Here is an 18,858-nt window from a genome sequence, read left to right on the forward strand (position 1 = left end):
GAGTTTTTTGTGCAGTGCTCTGGGAAAGGCAGCCAGTGATAATTATGTGATGATGATCCACACAAACTACTGAGAGGGGTACTTCTTCATCATTAATTGCAAAGCAAACTTGGCTCAAATATTTATTACGTTTTGCTAAAGAAAAATTTCTAGATCATTTAATGTAAAACAAATTTGTATAAACATTTAATATTTTTCACTAAGATATGTTAAATTTTTTATAATATGTTTGTGGTAGCAGTGCACTACCGGAGTCCAAGGAATTTAAGTAGGATGCTTTGTAATGTCATTTTTGTCCTTAAGTTTAATGTTTTTTACTCTTTTTTGTAATCTGTAACAAATTTGTCTGTTTTTTATTTCACCTACAGTAACAGAAATACTTTAGGGCAGGGATGCAAGGGGTCCATGATCCAAATGATTAACCCATTTTTGCCTCACGTAAGTCAATGGCAGGCAAATTCAATTGCTAAATGACACTAGCACTAAGTGAGTGAGTGTCAGAGGAGTTCGAATATGGAGCCTGTTGACTGCAAGTGGAGCCGCGAGATATGAGATATATGTCATACTGGCTGAGTAAGTCCTCACTGCAATGGCTTGACCCTCAGCACAGCATTATCGATTCGTGACAGATTATATTCGTGACAAGTGAGTTTAAAAAGGCTTACTGTGTGCCGAATATTCTGTGTTCGCACGAATCATGTCAGTCATACATTGGACTGCAGTGAGGATAGTGTTAAATACATTGTTATAGCATGCTACGCAATACTGAGAATACTGACCTGTGATGAGATTAACCATGATAAGAAGTGTGAGAAGAAAGTAGCGTCTGCCTGAAAATTGTGCTTCATAAGAATACATTAATCAAAAGAGTGTAAATCATCTTGGCATTGGTTATTGCAACACCCTTTGTCACTGTATAAAATTGTTGAGTAGCAGAATCCTGATAGGAAAGAACATCTGATTTAGCTCTCACCTATTAGGCCACAGTCACTTCAAAACTGCAGCTAGAAGCCACATTGTAGTACAAAACAGAACCCAGTCCACTGCTTTTCGCAGGTCGCGGAATCCACACATCCAAGCACAGTATGGCATGACGTACTTTACCTAGATGAAAAAATCCATTACAGATTATACACATCTATGCTGAAACTGCATGTAGTACAAAACAGATCCGGGTGCCCTGCTTTTTGCAGGTTGTGGAATCCACTCCCCCAAGCACAGTACGGCACAACATATGAGGGTAATCCCAAAAGTAAGGTCTCCTATGTTTTTATAAGTACATAGACCTGTTTGTTTCTACAGTGGTTTACATCAGTTTATAGCTTGAACATTTAGCTATTTTTCGACATAATCGCCATTTCTGTCGATGCATTTTTGTAGACGCTGTGGCAGTTTTTGTATGCTCATATCATACCAGCATGCCACCATACTGTTCAGAAAGTTATGAACCTCTTCTTTCACCTCGTCGTCGAAGCTGAATCGCTGGGACCACAATTAACGCTGACAGGTAATGTGAGACTCTGAAAAAACTCAAACGGGCAATTCAGGACCGGAGAAGAGGAATGTTGAGCAAGGGTGTACACATTCCCATGACAACGCTCGCCCACACATCGCTCGGCAAACCGTTGCTCTCCAGCAACAGTTTCAGTGGAACATAATCACCCACACACCCTATAGTTCTGACCTGGCGCCCAGTGACTAACACCTGTTCCCTTGGTTAAAAGAACATTTGGCCGCAAAGCGATTCAGCTCCGACAACGAGGTGAAAGAAGAGGTTCATAACTTTGTGAACAGCATGGCGGCGAGGCTGGTATGACATGGGTATACAAAAACTGCCACAGTGTCTACAAAAATGCATCGACAGAAATGGTGATTATGTCGAGAAATAGCCAAATGTTCAAGATGTAAACTGATGTAAGCCATTGTAGAAATAAACAGGTCTATGTACTCATAAAAAAATACAAGACCCTACTTTTGGGGTTACCCTCGTACTTTACCATCGCAGCAGCCTCTCAGTTATATTATCTGAAGCCCTGACGTAATCTTATATCAACAAAACGAAAAATCAATTACAGATTATACACATCTATGCTGAGACATAAATCGCATCAAACCACAGAAACAAGAGTAACGGCAATAATCCTTACCTTGTAGCTATATCTTTTAGTTGTACAGCCCAAAAGCTAAAAATTATCTGCAAATCAGTAACAATGATGGAAAATAATGCGTAAGCAGTCTTAAAAAATGACAGTTTCTGCCTAAACAGAAACTCGGTGATCTGCACAGGAAAGAAGTAATTGTTGCATCGATTAAGCTCATGTATATAGCATAATAAAAAGCAGGGTATTAGACACATATCACACAGGAGGTCTCGTTGGCACCTTTTCTCCATAAATATTCTTCTCACAGCATTTTCATTTATTATGACGGCCACTTTTTCTTCACCCTCTGATATGTTGTGAAATTAAAATCACAGTGAAAATCTGGCGAAGCTGTGAGCACATGTGATGCACAGTGTCCCTAGCATGCCCTTCTATTGCATCAAGACACACCTGAATGCACAATGAGCACGTAAAAATGCCTACAACGATAGTGTCTACTGCCAAGTGTGAAGAGCCTGTTGAGGGGTTTTGCCTGATTTCATGCAACCCACATAACGCACCAGTCATGCATTTCTTTCTTCACGACAGTTCTTGGCCGCACACTGCAGGTGCAACGAAGACGATCCTGCAGCATTTCCGATGGGAAGTGTTTGATCACCCATACATCCCAGACTTGGGTTGGAGTGATTTTAATCTCTTCGCTCACATGAACTGCTGGCACAGACAACGAAATGCAGGCCAGCATGGGGAATATGAGGAAATCACAGGCCTGCCTCCTATGGTGAGAGGATTAGAAAGTTGGAACTACGCTACGACAAATATCTAAGTCTGAGCGGTGACTGTGTAGAGAAGCAGCTGGAAGGTGTAGTTAAATGATAAAAATAAACCATCTTTGATTTTCACTGTGGTTTCCATTTCGTGACCGATCAGAGGTTAAAAAAATAACACTCGTATTTTTAACGAAGAAGCTGTAACTGAAACTGAGAACAATTATTTATTCATGTTGTATAGGTTAACGAGAGGTAATGTAAACACAGATAGGCTCCGCGTCTCCACGTCAGGCGGCAACCTGGTGACGCTGGCGGGTGGCGCGCAGCGGCGTGAAGCCCAACTCCTCTGTCGGGATGCCGTACTTGCGCAGCTTACCCTCGTACGTCTCCAGCAGGTCGTCATGTGCCTTGCACACCCGCGACAGCTCGTACTGCAGGTCTTGGATCTTAGCGTTCTTCCGCTTCAGCAGCTCCTGCACAAAGACACCATTACATAAAAAGTGCGATGGCACAATTACTGCTCACTCGTCAACAACTGTATCAGAAATAGCTCGTATGTTGGACAGACAGTGCTCTGTCCCTATGGCAAATGAAAGAGTTGAGAGTGGCGCCTGACTAGGATGCCGCCAGAACTTGTACTGGCCATACATGAGTGCAAATGTGCAAGGTGCGGAATGACGGATGCGTAGAACTGAGATGGCAACGAAACAGCGATTTATCGGAAACATAGATTTTTCTTGATTCAACACTGAGCATTCATAATTATATTTATTAAACACTATTTTTGGTATTGGTTATTGGTTCTCACATTTTCTTACACATCTTAGACAAATTAATTTAACAAAACGAAGATTACTATTACACTGACGTAAGGTAGTGTTAAGTTCATATCTTCTCTACTCGGTCCATCGTCAGTTATTTTACTGCCCAAATACCGAAGCTCGTGTGCTACAATTAGTGTCTCATCCAATAATTTAATACCTGATTTAATTCGACCAAATTACATTATCAGTACCCTTGTTTTACTTTTATACTTCTCAAGATATTATCCATCCCATTTAAGTAAACTTCCAAGTCATCTGCAGTCTCTGCTAGAATTACAATATCATTAGCAAAAACCAATGTATTTATTTCTTCTCTTTGAGCTTTAGCACCCTTCCCAATTTTCTTCCTGCTTGCCTTTACTACTTACTCAATGTACGGATTGTATAACATTGGGTACAGGCAACAACCCTGCCTCATTCTCTTATCAAATACTGCTTCCCTTTCAAGTCTCTCAGCTGTTATAACTGCACTCCAATTCTGCAAAAGTTGTAAATAACGTTTCACTCCCTGTACTTTATCCCAGCTAGCTTTAGAATTTCAAGGAGTGTATTCTAATCAACATCATCAAAAGCTCTCTCTAAGTCGACAAAAGTTGTTTAAACGTGTATTTGCCTTCCTTCAACCCATCTTCTAAGATAAGTCATAGTCAGTATTTCCTTGTGTTCCTACATTTTTCTGGGATCCAAAATGGTCTTCCCCAAGTTGGCTTTTAATCAGATTTCCATTCTTCTGTAAATAATTCGTCACAGTGTTTTGAACGACGATTTATTAAACTGACAATTCACTACTATCCACTCCTGTCAGCATGTGTATTCTTTGAAATTCGAATTATTACATTCCTACTGAAGTCTGAGGGTGTGTCGTCTGTTCATATATCCTGCTCGCCAGGTAGAATAGTTTTATCATGGCACACTCTCCAGGGGACCTCAGTAATTCTGATGACCTGTCATCCACTGCAGGCGCCTTGTTTGGACTTAATCTGGTGGTGGGTAACAAACACGCTACAACAAACAGGGCAGGAGCTGAGAATTGTAGTCGGCTGCAAATTGCGGCTCGTTAACGCACAATCCTGATAATCAGCACTGCGTCACAGAAATGAGTGCGGCTTAGATAATTGTTCGCAGAGCTCGATCAAAACTATATTGGGCGTCGAAATATTGCACTGAGCAATTTACGAGCTTCCCAGCACAGCTGTCTCAATAGGCAAACAAATTCATGTTCCCGTACTTTGCACTTACGCTGCAGTGGTACCCACCTGTGGGGATCTCACAGGAGGTTGAAGGTGGATATGGACACGCCTGTGTACGTTACCCACGAGTAGGTACTGAACAAATGGTGCATTCTGTCGTGTTTTACGTCGAGAAATGTGTAGTGCTGCGATCCGACATCGAGTTATGCCAAAAACATCGCAGACTTAAATGTAAACCAGACACAAATCCTCTAAGTAAAAACTACACTTTAATGTCTTTTGCTACCCGGAGTTTTTAGATCTAGAAGTAAAGAAAATAATAAGTATGTTTTATTCCACACGATAGTTTAAATATATAAAATGAAATGCTCACGGGAAAATACGCATTTTTAATAGTTAAAATGACGGATTTCAAACACCTCTAATAATTGCAAAGCAAACAGGCACACTGTGGCTACACAAATGAAGAATTTAATCTCCTTTAAGCCTGCGACACAAATAATTAATAACATAATTACTGATGGATTCTTTAAGACCCGCAGCACTGAGACGCGATGGTGTCTCGTCTATAGAGCAATATTTTCGAGTGCCGTGTCAACTCAAACTGCCATTTCTCGAGTGCCTATTCAGCCTCGGAAAATTTTGCAAATTCTCGGCTGCCTCCAAATAACAATACGAAAAGCAATTCATTCATAATTTTATGAGTTCATCACTTTTCTTATCATATACATGATGATAAGTCTCTTAATTTAAGATTTCCCCTCTCTCCATGTAATTTTTATGAAAGAACATTAATAATAATGTTCTTTCATAAATTATTATTAATAAATTCCATGACCACATGCGCCACAGTATACAGGGTGAAGAACAACAACCTGATAATAATGTCAGAGTAGGGTTGGGGACTTAAAATCATAATAAATCGGCGATGAATGTGCGAAAGTTTGTCCATTAAAATAATTTTTCCCAACTAATACCTATAATAATAAAGAACGAAGCTACTACTTAAAGCAGCAGAAAATAACAATTTCAATTGAACTGCCAAAGCAAACAGGTTACGTTAGTTGCGACTTTTTGAGATGTTTGCTGGGTTAAGCATGATTATTAAATCAAGTACGCGGAAACAACGGCAGTGGGGCACAACGACAACAGCACAACACAGCTGCACTATCTTGTTAATCGGAGATAACAGCACTGCTAGACACACCCAGACATGTTCGCTTAACGAACAGACTACAGTGCGCTCGGCGCTTTTTGGCTGCCATTTTACGAAAGTAGCTCCACAACAGATCATTTCAGACCTACGTTGATCTGGTAAATTTTACTCGACTAGACGTCCTGCTCTGATTTTATTAACGGTTAGTTTTTCTCCATGCTGTACTGAGCCCTCCTCTCACGACACCTTGAAATCCCAGTTACTTTTCCCTTTCTTGTCGATCACCTTCATGTCTTAGGTGACAAATGGTTCAAATGGCTCTGAGAACTATGGGACTTAACATCTGAGGCCATCAGTTCCCTAGAACTTAGAACTTCTTAAACCTAACTAACCTAAGGCCATCGCACATGTTCATGCTCGAGGCAGGATTCGAACCTATGACCGTAGCAGTCGCGCGGTTCCGGACTGAAGTGCCTAGTACCACGGTCGGCTCTGAGGTGACAGGTGATTCCAAATGTCTCTTCCCATTCTAGCTCTCCCTCTTAGCCCATACGAAACTGCTTCTCCAGCTAAATTTATTGTGCAAAACGTCAAAAAAGGAATCCTGAACGAAGACGGAAAACCAGAAATATATCTTCCATATTATTTCTTTCCTTTTTACTGTCAGACTAGACTGTATTCAAGATAATTTGACAGTTACACGCTCGTGTCAAATTAGCAGCCATATGCGAAACTTTTTGGTTCGTGAAGACAACACGAGGGGCACTTGTTGTAAATGTAGATATGCAGCTCGAAGAGGAACTGACAAAAAAAATGAATATTGTTGTTCAATGTCATAAATAGCACATGTTTGTGTAATCTTAGGTAATAACAATTATAGGAAATTAAACTGTATCGTCAAGATTTGGTTCATTCACTTCCTCACCACATTACTTGTCAGACACACAATACAACCAAAAATAACTGTCGTCTTTGATAACAGCTAACAAGAATCAAAATTAAACTCATAAATGTATATCACCAAAACCATAGTCTTCTGACAAAGTAATCATAATGAAACAGTTCCCCTCCAGCCTGAAAACTGACTCCCATGAAGTGCACACGCATTGGAGCACCTATATCCTTTTCTGAACAAATGCAAATTTACAGTACATCCTTTGGTGCATTTCAGTGGGCTCTGCTTTTTCTGTCTTGTACACAACATTTGTCAAATGGCCCAATCAAAGTTTAGGTTTGCATACTGTGGGAGCAATGCCATAGGTTCAACACCACGAATCCAGTTACTGGCAAAAGTAATCCTAGTTTGGTGTGTCACTTGTTTTGTGTCTGCACATATACTCACACACATTTGTGTGAATTGTCGTCATTGGGAGATATCAAGGACAGTCCAAATCGACCACCACGACAGATACACAAATACATCATCAAAGACAATTCAGCGTACATAAAACTCAACGAAACGGACAACTGCAGTAAATGTCTGGCCGTAGCTATCTCACACAACATGGCTTCGGCATACAGCGGTATCAGCGGTTGTGGGGCAAAACGCTGTCTACTCGAATCGTCTCCAATATACCTGTAGTTACTCCGGCGGTTAGTGTGTTCATTTTCTCGTCGCTGGCCGCAGAAGATAGGAAACTTTTAACAGTCAACTGGACGTTTTCCAACTCTTCCGGTAATCTTAAATAGTCTGCGCCAGATAGCTGGGATCGTAAAAATTAGGTCTAGTTCATTTGTTACCAATAATGTCGCGCCCGGTATTCATTGAAAATTCTACTTGATGGTTTCGTTCCGCTGTGAAATAGGAGTTTACAGTCAACCAGATATGAGCATTACGTCTATTGAAAACGCAGTCGCGTTTGACAGTCGCTTCATTAGTGAATAACCAGGAATGAGTAATTATTAATGCATAACTATCGTATCCACCTGCCAGAGACAATGCGCTGTTGACAGTCCAGAGATACAGATTTTTAAACAAGCTGAGCGTGACACGGATGGTACCGAGTACCTCAAGAGTAAGCCGAACAAAAAACTTCGACTTCACTACAGTATTTTGTATGTTTTCAGTACTCGTCTGTGGATCTTCATCTGCCAAACGTAGCACATCCCTTCTTTCCTCACATTAAGTCTGTCAAGCATCCCTCCGTTATGTAGTATCACGGGTCCCGTCTCTCTGAAGCATCTCTCGACAGGAAAAAACGTGTATTTGCTTTCAGGAACCTCCTACTTAGGAACCTTTCTGTCGAGACGACGCGCTGCTTCGTCATTGCATTCTGCCAGATCGCCCATGAGGTCTATGTTTATGCACTCCTAGTTTCATAATTCTTGCATAATGAGCTTGCTTGATGATTCTTAGCAAAGATTATTATGCTCGCCACACCATATTTCTACAGAATAGCACGGGCGAAGCTCACATACAGCGAAAAGTATGCGACGTTCTCTCGATGCTGTTGATCAAGCCCGGAGCACGTACCCAGTTCCCTAAACAACAATCTTTGCTTGATTAACGACGGCAACTTTTCGTGTTTTTGCGACCAGTGAGATCTGTTTAGACAAAGTAGCACCATGAAATCTTTATCATGTGATCATTTTACGTATGCATAAGTTGCTTTCATACTCTTTCGACTTTATGTTTCTGTGTTGTAGAAAAGGAGTTAGGCTTGAAGCTCCGTAAATATTGGTAGCATGAAAAAGGTACACAAGATAACTAGCTTTCAGACTCATTTCAGCATTATCTGTGAGTCCTTAGATGTTCTGTGAAAGTACAAAAGTCACGCAGTGATAAGGAATAACGTCACAAAAAAACGCATTTCGAGATGACTTGTAGTAGAGGATCTACCATGTAATGCATCAATACAAGAAACAGAGGTCATAAGAAGACTAGAGCGTATGTGTAGCGTTGAGAGAGGTAGAGCCCATGCAGGATACGATGGCCAACGCGCAGTGACCAATTTTCGTCCAAAGCAATGGGCAAGTTCATTCGTTTGTTCGGAAGAGGAGGCCGACAGTGTCAAACCTTTCGGCCAGTCGGCAATGACAGATTCGAGGAGCATGACCTGCAATCTTTCCCAAACGATTTTACAGAAAGTATTCGGTAAATAGCTTATACTTTGTTGTTGTGGTCTTCAGTCCTGAGACTGGTTTGATGCAGCTCTCCATGCTACTCTATCCTGTGCAAGCTTCTTCATCTCCCAGTACCTACTGCAACCTACATCCTTCTGAATCTGCTTAGTGTATTCATCTCTTGGTCTCCCCCTACGATTTTTATCCTCCACGCTGCCCTCCAATACTAAATTGGTAATCCCTTGATGCCTCAGAACATGTCCTACCAACCGATCCCTTCTTCTGGTCAAGTTGTGCCACAAACTCCTCTTCTCCCCAATCCTATTCAGTACCTCCTCATTAGTTATGTGATCTACCCATCTAATCTTCAGCATTCTTCTGCAGCACCACATTTCGAAAGCTTCTATTCTCTTCTTGTCCAAACTATTTACCGTCCATGTTTCACTTCCATACATGGCTACACTCCATACAAATACTTTCAGAAATGACTTCCTGACACTTAAATCTATACTCGATGTTAACAAATTTCTCTTCTTCAGAAACGCTTTCCTTGCCATTGCCAGTCTAAATTTTATATCCTCTCTACTTCGACCATCATCAGTTATTTTGCTCCCCAAATAGCAAAACTCCTTTACTACTTTAAGTGTCTCATTTCCTAATCTAATACCCTCAACATCACCCGACTTAATTCGACTACATTCCATTATCCTCGTTTAGCTTTTGTTGATGTTCATCTCATATCCTCCCTTCAAGACACCATCCATTCCGTTCAACTGCTCTTCCAAGTCCTTTGCTGTCTCTGACAGAATTACAATGTCATCGGCGAACCTCAAAGTTTTTATTTCTTCTCCATGGATTTTAATACCTACTCCGAATTTTTCTTTTGTTTCCTTTAATGCTTGCTCAATATACAGATTGAATAACATCGGGGAGAGGCTACAACCCTGTCTTACTCCCTTCCCAACCACTGCTTCCCTTTCATGTCCCTCGACTCTTATAACTGCCATCTGGTTTCTGTACAAATTGTAAATAGCCTTTCGCTCTCTGTACTTTATCCCTGCCACCTTTAGAATTTGAAAGAGAGTATTCCAGTTAACATTGTCAAAAGCTTTCTCTAAGTCTACAAATGCTAGAAACGTAGGTTTGCCTTTCCTTAATCTTTCTTCTAAGATATGTCGTAAGGTCAGTATTGCCTCACGTGTTCCAGTATTTCTACGGAATCCAAACTGATCTTCCCCGAGGTCGGCTTCTACTAGTTTTTCCATTCGTCTGTAAAGAATTCGTGTTAGTATTTTGCAGCTGTGGCTTATTAAACTGATTGTTCGGTAATTCTCACATCTGTCAACACCTGCTTTCTTTGGGATTGAAATTATTTTATTCTTCTTGAAGTCTGAGGGTATTTCGCCTGTTTCATACATCTTGCTCACCAGATGGTAGAGTTTTGTCAGGACTGGCTCTCCCAAGGCCGTCAGTAGTTCCAATGGAATGTTGTCTACTCCGGGGGCCTTGTTTCGACTCAGGTCTTTCAGTGCTCTGTCAAACTCTTCACGCAGTATAGTATCTCCCATTTCATCTTCATCTACATCCTCTTCCATTTCCATAATATTGTCCTCAAGTACATCGCCCTTGTATAGACCCTCTACATACTCCTTCCACCTTTCTGCTTTCCCTTCTTTGCTTAGAACTGGGTTTCCATCTGAGCTCTTGATGTTCATACAAGTGGTTCTCTTATCTCCAAAGGTCTCTTTAATTTTCCTGTAGGCAGTATCTATCTTACCCCTAGAGAGATAAGCCTCAACATCCTTACATTTGTCCTCTAGCCATCCCTGCTTAGCCATTTTGCACTTCCTGTCGATCTCATTTTTGAGACGTTTGTATTCCTTTTTGCCTGCTTCATTTACTGCATTTTTATATTTTCTCCTTTCATCAATTAAATTCAATATTTCTTCTGTTACCCAAGGATTTCTACTAGCCCTCGTCTTTTTACCTACTTGATCCTCTGCTGCCTTCACTATTTCATCCCTCAAAGCCACCCATTCTTCTTCTACTGTATTTCTTTCCCCCATTCCTGTCAATTGTTCCCTTATGCTCTCCCTGAAACTCTGTACAACCTCTGGTTCTTTCAGTTTATCCAGGTCCCATCTCATTAAATTCCCACCTTTTTGTAGTTTCTTCAGTTTTAATCTACAGGTCACAACCAATAGATTGTGGTCAGAGTCCGCATCTGCCCCTGGAAATGTCTTACAATTTAAAACCCGGTTCCTAAATCTCTGTCTTACCATTATATAATCTATCTGATACCTTTTAGTATCTCCAGTGTTCTTCCATGTATACAACCTTCTATCATGATTCTTAAACCAAGTGTTAGCTATGATTAAGTTGTGCTCTGTGCAAAATTCTACCAGGCGGCTTCCTCTTTCATTTCTTATCCCCAATCCATATTCACCTACTACATTTCCTTCTCTCCCTTTTCCTACACTCGAATTCCAGTCACCCATGACTATTAAATTTTCGTCTACCTTCACAATCTGAATAATTTCTTTATTTCATCATACATTTCTTCAATTTCTTCGTCATCTGCTGGCATACAAACTTGTACTACTATATTAGGCGTGGGCTTCGTATCTATCTTGGCCACAATAATGCGTTCACTACGCTGTTTGTAGTAGCTTACCCGCGTTCCTATTTTCCTATTCATTATTAAACCTAATCCTGCATTACCCCTATTTGACGTTGTGTTTATAACCTTGTAGTCACCTGACCAGAAGTCTTGTTCCTCCTGCCACCGAACTTCACTAATTCCCACTATATCTAACTTTAACCTATCCATTTCCCTTTTCAAATTTTCTAGCCTACCTGCCCTATTAAGGGACCTGACATTCCACGCTCCGATCCGTAGAACGCCAGTTTTCTTTCTCCTGATAACGACATCCTCTTGAGTAGTCCCCGCCCGGAGATCCGAATGGGGAACTATTTTACCTCCGGAATATTTTACCCAAGAGGACGCCATCATCATTTAATTATACAGTAAAGCTGCATGCCCTCGGGAAAAATTACGGCCGTAGTTTCCCCTTGCTTTCAGCCGTTCGCAGTACCAGCACAGCAAGGCCGTTTTGGTTATTGTTACAAGGCCAGATCAGTCAATCATCCAGACTGTTGCCCTTGCAACTACTGAAAAGGCTGCTGCCCCTCTTCAGGAACCACACGTTTGTCTGGCCTCTCAACAGATACCCCTCCGTTGTGGTTGTACCTACGGTACGGCTATCTGTATCGCTGAGGCACGCAAGCCTCCCCACCAATGGCAAGGTCCATGGTTCATGGAGGGGGGGGGGGGGGAGGGGGGAGCTTATACTTTACTTATAGCTTTATATGTCAGGTTATGGCATGCTCATCATTTCGTTAATGGTCATAGTTATTGTGATATTTAGGGGGAAGTAAGATACTACGCGAAATTCGAAAAGAGAGACTCAATCGAACTGGAGAGAAAACAAATTTATGGTACAACTTAACTAAAAGAAGGGATCGGTTGGCAGTGCACATCTTGTAGCATCAATGAATCGTCTCTTAGGTAATGAAGGGAAAAGTATACGGGTGAGAGGGAAGTGGTGGAGGTGGGAGTGGGGGGAACTCGTAGTGAGAGACAAAAGGTTTTTTTATTTTTTTATTTTTTTTATTATTTTTTTTATTTTTTTATACTACAGTAAACAGGTTCCAATGTATTTAGGTTGTAATAGGTAAGCGGGGATAAAGAAGCATGATCAAATCGATCTTCTGACTTGATAACAAACCACAATAATGAAAACCTCATTCTGTAGCAGAGTGGGCGTTGGAACAGCTTGCTGGACTGCTTTCCACGGAAATGTTTTACCCCTTTAAATACATTTTCAATCTGCTATTGCCTCTCTCCCATTTTTCGAAATATTGGTAGAGCACCCGTTCCGATATGGACCACAGTTCAAATGTTTGATGATGGATATGTAACGTCAGCTCACCTCGAATTTCTTGTTGATGGCGCCGACAGTGGTAGGATCCAGATTTGCAGCTGACAGAATCTCGCCTAACTCAGCTTCCTTCTGCTCCAGCATGCCAGTAATCGCCGACAATTTCTTCTCCAGTAAAACATTCTTTAAGCCAGTTTTCTGTTGCAGTTCCATTATCGCAGTGACGAAGCGATGGTGTATTTCATCTCTTTCATGTTGCAGCTGTCGTAAAAACAATAAGCAAAAATGGTTAAATGTTGGGCAATATACTGAATATTTTATAATGTATTGCAATGAGATATAATGTATGTTGGTTTGTTTACTGGTTCAAATGGCTCTGAGCACTATGGGACTTAACATCTCAGGTCATTAGTCCCCTAGAACTTAGAACTACTTAAACCTAACTAACCTAAGGACATCACACACATCCATGCCCGAGGCAGGATTCGAACCTGTGACCGTAGTGTTTACTGGTGTAACTGTCAAAAATGGAAGGTAAAGCAGTAAAAATCCAATACTGATCAGTTTTCGAGAAAACATTTAAATTTCGAGGTGCACAAAAATGAGGAAAACAATGCCAAGGAAATTATTGTTGCTACTTACTAGTATTTGAAAGGAATTCAACACAGTACCTTCAGCTCACAGATGCATTCACAGCGTCCATTAGAGTTTCAGTCTACAGAGGGCAGCACAGTCTACAGTTTTGAATACAACACCAACAGATGGCATAAGTGTCTCTTATTCCCCAACATCCTCCCTACCCTGGTCTATCTCGAGAGGGATGAGCAGCTGCACTGGTCGACAGATCTTTGTGCTATCCGGCTGCCAGAGAATGATGATCTTATTTTGCAATCTTTTTGTCATTTCAGCTGGGCCACACCTCTTCCACCACTGCTTTCTTCCACAAGAACCATGGTTTCATGTCCTTCTCGAACTCTCATTGTTCTTCTTGAGGGATATTTTTCCACCTTATGGTAGCGTCCTAGCAGGAGGAGGTATTCATTTTGCCACCTGCACCAAATGTCCTCGTTGACCTTTTGTCTTAGTCAGAACTGCATGGCAAAATCCATTGTAGCTGCTGGTTCTGGTGCACATGGAATGGTTACTAGTTTTCCACCATTTAGAAAGTGGGTTGGTGCCAATGGTGTATCACTCGCTCCTTGCGTGAAGGGTCTTGAGTTTATTTCTGCTTCTAGTCCTATAAAAATGATGTTCTAGCTCTCTTCACCAACTTGAGAGCGATCAAGCACCTCCCTCCAGCAACGTGTGATGGAGCTTATCATGCATTCCCACCAACCTCCCCAACAAGCTGCCTGTGGTGGTATGTACTTCCAGGTGAGTCCATTGTGGGCACAGTAATACCATATGTCAGTAAGCTGGACATTTTGAAGAGCTCAGACAGTTCAGTGTTGGTTGCATGGAATATTGTAGCATTGTCTGAGTAAACAGTGCGTGACAGGCTTCTACGTCCTGCAAAGCATTGCATGGCCATTATAAATGTATCGGTGAGCATATCGGTGACAATATCAATGTGAGTTGCATACGTTGTGACGTATATGAACAAGACCATGTACGACTTCTTGAGGTGATGACCAATTTTAACATATAATCATCCAGAAAAATTAATTCCAGTTATTTCAAATGGTCTTGCAGGTTGAACTCTGCTTATTGGATATGGAGCCTCCATTCCTTCCTATCGATGACTGGGGATTGTCTAGCACATGGCAGGCAAAAGTGGAGAACTCTCTGAACAGATTGTTGTCCTCAAAAAATCTAAAATGCTTCGCATAGTTCTTGTAGTATGATGCATACTCTGAGATGGTGCAGCCTTACAAGCATGTGTACAATGAGAAGTTCCGTGAACTTATGACTTCTGTCCAGAGTAATTGGATGTTTCTCTGAATTGGATATTGCAGTGCGTTGTAATGTGCCACTGAGCCAAATCGCATCATCCAACAGAAAAGGATTGTATCGAGCTATCCCTGATGCTCCGGGTTCTCCCTTACACAATGCTGAGAGTTTGGTAGTGAATAGCTCCTCTTGAACTCTGATCCAATATGTTCAGGCATTGTGTAATTCCAGAGCTCTCAAACTATCAGTGTTTCTAATCTTGTACTTTGTACTCTCAATAAACTGAAATACAAGGGTAGTTATGTGAAGTATTCGCCAGTAGGGACTATATTTTGAAATGTTGACAGTGGTTTGGTAATGGCAACCACAGTGACATTTGTCCAGATTTTGGCTTCTGGCATTAATTTAGGTGGGGCCAGATGTTCAGTGACCATGACTGCCTGTCTTCTGAAAACCATGGTGGACCAAATGTCAAGTGCTGGTAGCATGTCTGCCTCCAGCCCCCATGTGAGATGATCTGCAGGATTTTGACCACCAGGACGATGCCTCCATTGGCTGGGTGCAGTGTAAGCCAGTATTTCTCTTATCCAAACGCAAATGAAGGTTTTCCATTTGTTTTGATGATTTCATATCCACTCCAAGGTGACTTATTGCCATCAGATCCTGTTTCCTGGCAAAAGTAGCAAAGGCATCATATGCCAACCAATGTGGCAAGCAATTCCAACCCAGATAAGATTACTTTCTTGATTGGTACCAAGATATTCTTGCAGCAAACAATATGTGCTATGTAACCAACTTCAGTGGCTGTCCATACGTACAGAACAGCAGCAGTGACTCTTTCTGATGCATCACAGAACACATGCACTTCTGCAGAATCACTTTTGTCTGTCACACCTGTCCATCTGACAATGTGCTACAATGACAAGTGATGAAGCTTTGAGACCCAAGAGTGCCAACTACATGCAATATCCGAGGGCAAAACTTCCTGCTCTGCAAGACATCTTAGCCACATGTCTCGGTAGATGAGTTTAGCAATGACCCCAAAGGGTGTTAACAGACCAAAAGGGTCACAGAATTCAGCAGCTGCTCGAAGAACATTTCTCTTGGTTGTCGGTTTGTCTTTCATATCTCCTCCTATCCTCTGGTAGTCAGCGGAATGGAGTCATTTTCTGTATTCGAATTGATTCCCAAAATTTGTGATGTGGGCTTGGTTCCAAGACTCTTGGCATGCCGTATTGCCTTCAAGTCCTTCAAATTAGTTGTCCATTTGGAAAGTGGATGACTTATTTACTGGAAGAGTATTATTAGTTCGTGGTAAATAGTTGCTGTGTCCTCACTATCGCACTAATTACAGAACTGTCCATGAAAATGTAATTGTCAATTAGTGCTGACACTCATGGATATTTGTCACTATTTAGTGGTGCTAGCTTCCTTACAGCAGCTGACAAAAGGCATGGCTTTGGTGCAAGTCCAAATGGTAAATATTTGAAATGATATGTTATCTCATTGTCTGTCACAGTGTAGACACCATTCTCAGTTTGTTCAACAAGATACCAAAAGCACCCGGTGAGATCTCTGTCTTGTTCATTCAAGACCTATTGTAAAACTGCTTGGTCCACATCACAGACTATCCCCATCGGAAATTTGCACAATTTTAACAAGGTGGCAAGTAAATATGGCAGTAAATTTGATCCTGTTTTGAGATCATCATTCAAAGATGGAGAGTCTGGTTCATGTGATAATACACCGAACACAGTCCCGTATTTGATGCTTCCACTGCTGCATTTTCTTCACAATGTGGTGTGGCAGGTAAAAACGGCATACAACTGTGTAGTCCTCAGATGCAACTTCTGCCTGACGCCTCCTACTGTAATTTGACATGGTCTCGTGATAAATGAGTTTCAGTTCTTCATTCCCTCGCAACTTATTTTGTAAGGAACACAGACATGCTTCAGCAGTAGTGTGGTTGCTAGAGGAAAATACATCCTCCTTTTGAGGCAGGCATACAATACTGCAGCCATCCTCCATGTGGTATGACTGTCAGAACTCTTGTCAGACGGGGTGGTGTATGGATGTCAGTGCTCACTCTTGATGCTCTGTTGTGCCAATTATCTCCTGTCCCAAAAACGGTTTACCGTCTCATCAGATATCTCAATGCAGCTACACTGAATGAAGTTGACAGTTGCCTTGTTCACTGCAGTACCAGTTCCGTTTCCACTAAGAACAGAACCGAAGGTTATGGGAAGGAGAACCAATGTCTGAGATACCTTATTTGGTTAACCCAGGGTCACAATTTTCCAGTAATAATCTGCCCGAGTGAGGACATCAGTAGGTAGATATTCAGTGTCCCCTCTTGGATTGGCCAGTTACGTACCCTCCATCAAGACCATGTCTACTGCATCTTCTGGTACTGTCGGCAGATGTGAGAACTGTTGCTGCTTTCAAAAGCTTCAACTGATACATGGGCGTTGACAGAATATCCCATCATATCGAAATTAACCTTCCTCCTTCACAGGGATGATTTTCAGGATGGCTCAAATGTCATTATCTCCAGAGTTCTGCAGATGACGAAAAGTTGGGGAGATTCTATAAGTGAATGATGTATAAAACTTGACTGACTCCCTGTGTCTAAGATGGCATGTGTCAATTTGTTCATAGTGCCTGGTTCTTTGGTACTGACAAGAGCAGTTTGTAAGTATGAGAAACTGGAGGTCATCGCTTCAATCTTGTTCTCGTCATGAGGTTGCTATTGCAGATGGAAATGTGGTGCTCACCCTTACATTTTGCACAGGATGCATTTATCTGTTTAAAGTACTGAGATTAGTTGTGGCCACGTCTAAGGCAAAAGAAGCAATGGTTGTTTTCTTCAGACACATATTCTGCCTGTGGTGATGGCTCTCTCGATCTCATCGTTGAGAAACTCCATGGGTTGTGAGAGATTATCTTCTTCGATGTTTTGCCTTCGTGGCTAAGCCAGTTTCTGCAAATTTCTTCCTAGAATGCATGTAGAAGTTTGGGGACAAGCACTCTCCCATGAGAATTCACATCCTCTCCTAGTGCTCTTCGTGCTTGAATCCGCTTATGGCACTAAGTATAGGTGGTGTTGAGAGTCTCTGGACTGCTGGAAATAGAAGAATTAAGATTCTCCAAGATATCATTGTGGCTCTGTATAATCCTGTTCTCATCCCAATACTTGGATTTCAATATTTGCTTCGTCTGCCCATATGTGTCAGTTGTAACAGCAATCCCATCGACCAAATCCTTGGGATCCCCATATGAATATCCATAGAGGACTATGTGCTTGTTCACAGGCGACAACATTGAATTTTCACCTATGGAAGCTGTGAAGTGCTCCCAGAATCGTGTTCACCTGAGAAGGGATTCAGTACGACAGGAGGCAACTTGAGGTCCACATAGGCATGCTGGCAAGCTGCTGAGGGTGGCAAACGCATATCAGTTGCATTTCTGTGCCCTGAATGTGCTCCTCCTAAAGCACCTTCCACCATTTAGATGGTGCATTGCATTTGTCAGTATAGTTTTCACAAGCTTCTTTGTTGACCTCACATTCTGTGTCATCCAGCATATCCTGTATGCAGTCACTGAGTGTGACAGGCTCTTCTAATGTTTTCCGCAAGTGCTCTTGACAGTGTCTGACATCCACTGGTAGTGTAGAAAGATCGAACGCGTTTATTTAGCTTACAAAATGCGTGATGTTCGAACGTCCACTTCCGTCGCAGTTAGGGCAGAAGTGCGTCTGTGTAAGTCACCCCATAATGGGATGTCCACTATCACTAAGAGATGGCATTGCTGTGCAATATTCACCGTTTGCAACCCTTAGAACTGCTCGTTCTTGCTAACAGATGGCACTGCAGCCTACCAATACTTTAGCAGTCCTCTTTGTAATGTGTAAATATTACGCCAA

At 41.6% G+C, this 18,858-nt stretch overlaps 1 protein-coding gene across 2 annotated transcripts in view; it reads right to left on the minus strand.

Moving 5' to 3' along the window:
- Nucleotides 1-3,116: 3,116 nt before the first annotated feature.
- Nucleotides 3,117-18,858, minus strand: part of LOC124613112 (dynein regulatory complex subunit 4) — a 139,177-nt gene continuing 123,435 nt past the window's right edge. For both annotated transcript variants that reach the window (XM_047141724.1, XM_047141723.1), the window contains exons 10-11: nt 13,098-13,307; nt 3,117-3,345 (exon numbers count right to left, since the gene is read on the minus strand). In XM_047141724.1, the coding sequence (XP_046997680.1) occupies nt 3,160-3,345; nt 13,098-13,307 (396 nt within the window). In that variant the 3' untranslated portion in view covers nt 3,117-3,159. The remainder of the gene's footprint in view (nt 3,346-13,097; nt 13,308-18,858) is intronic.

The sequence above is a fragment of the Schistocerca americana genome, chromosome 4 (assembly GCF_021461395.2).
Source record: "Schistocerca americana isolate TAMUIC-IGC-003095 chromosome 4, iqSchAmer2.1, whole genome shotgun sequence".
Classification (NCBI taxonomy): Eukaryota; Metazoa; Arthropoda; class Insecta; order Orthoptera; family Acrididae; genus Schistocerca; species Schistocerca americana.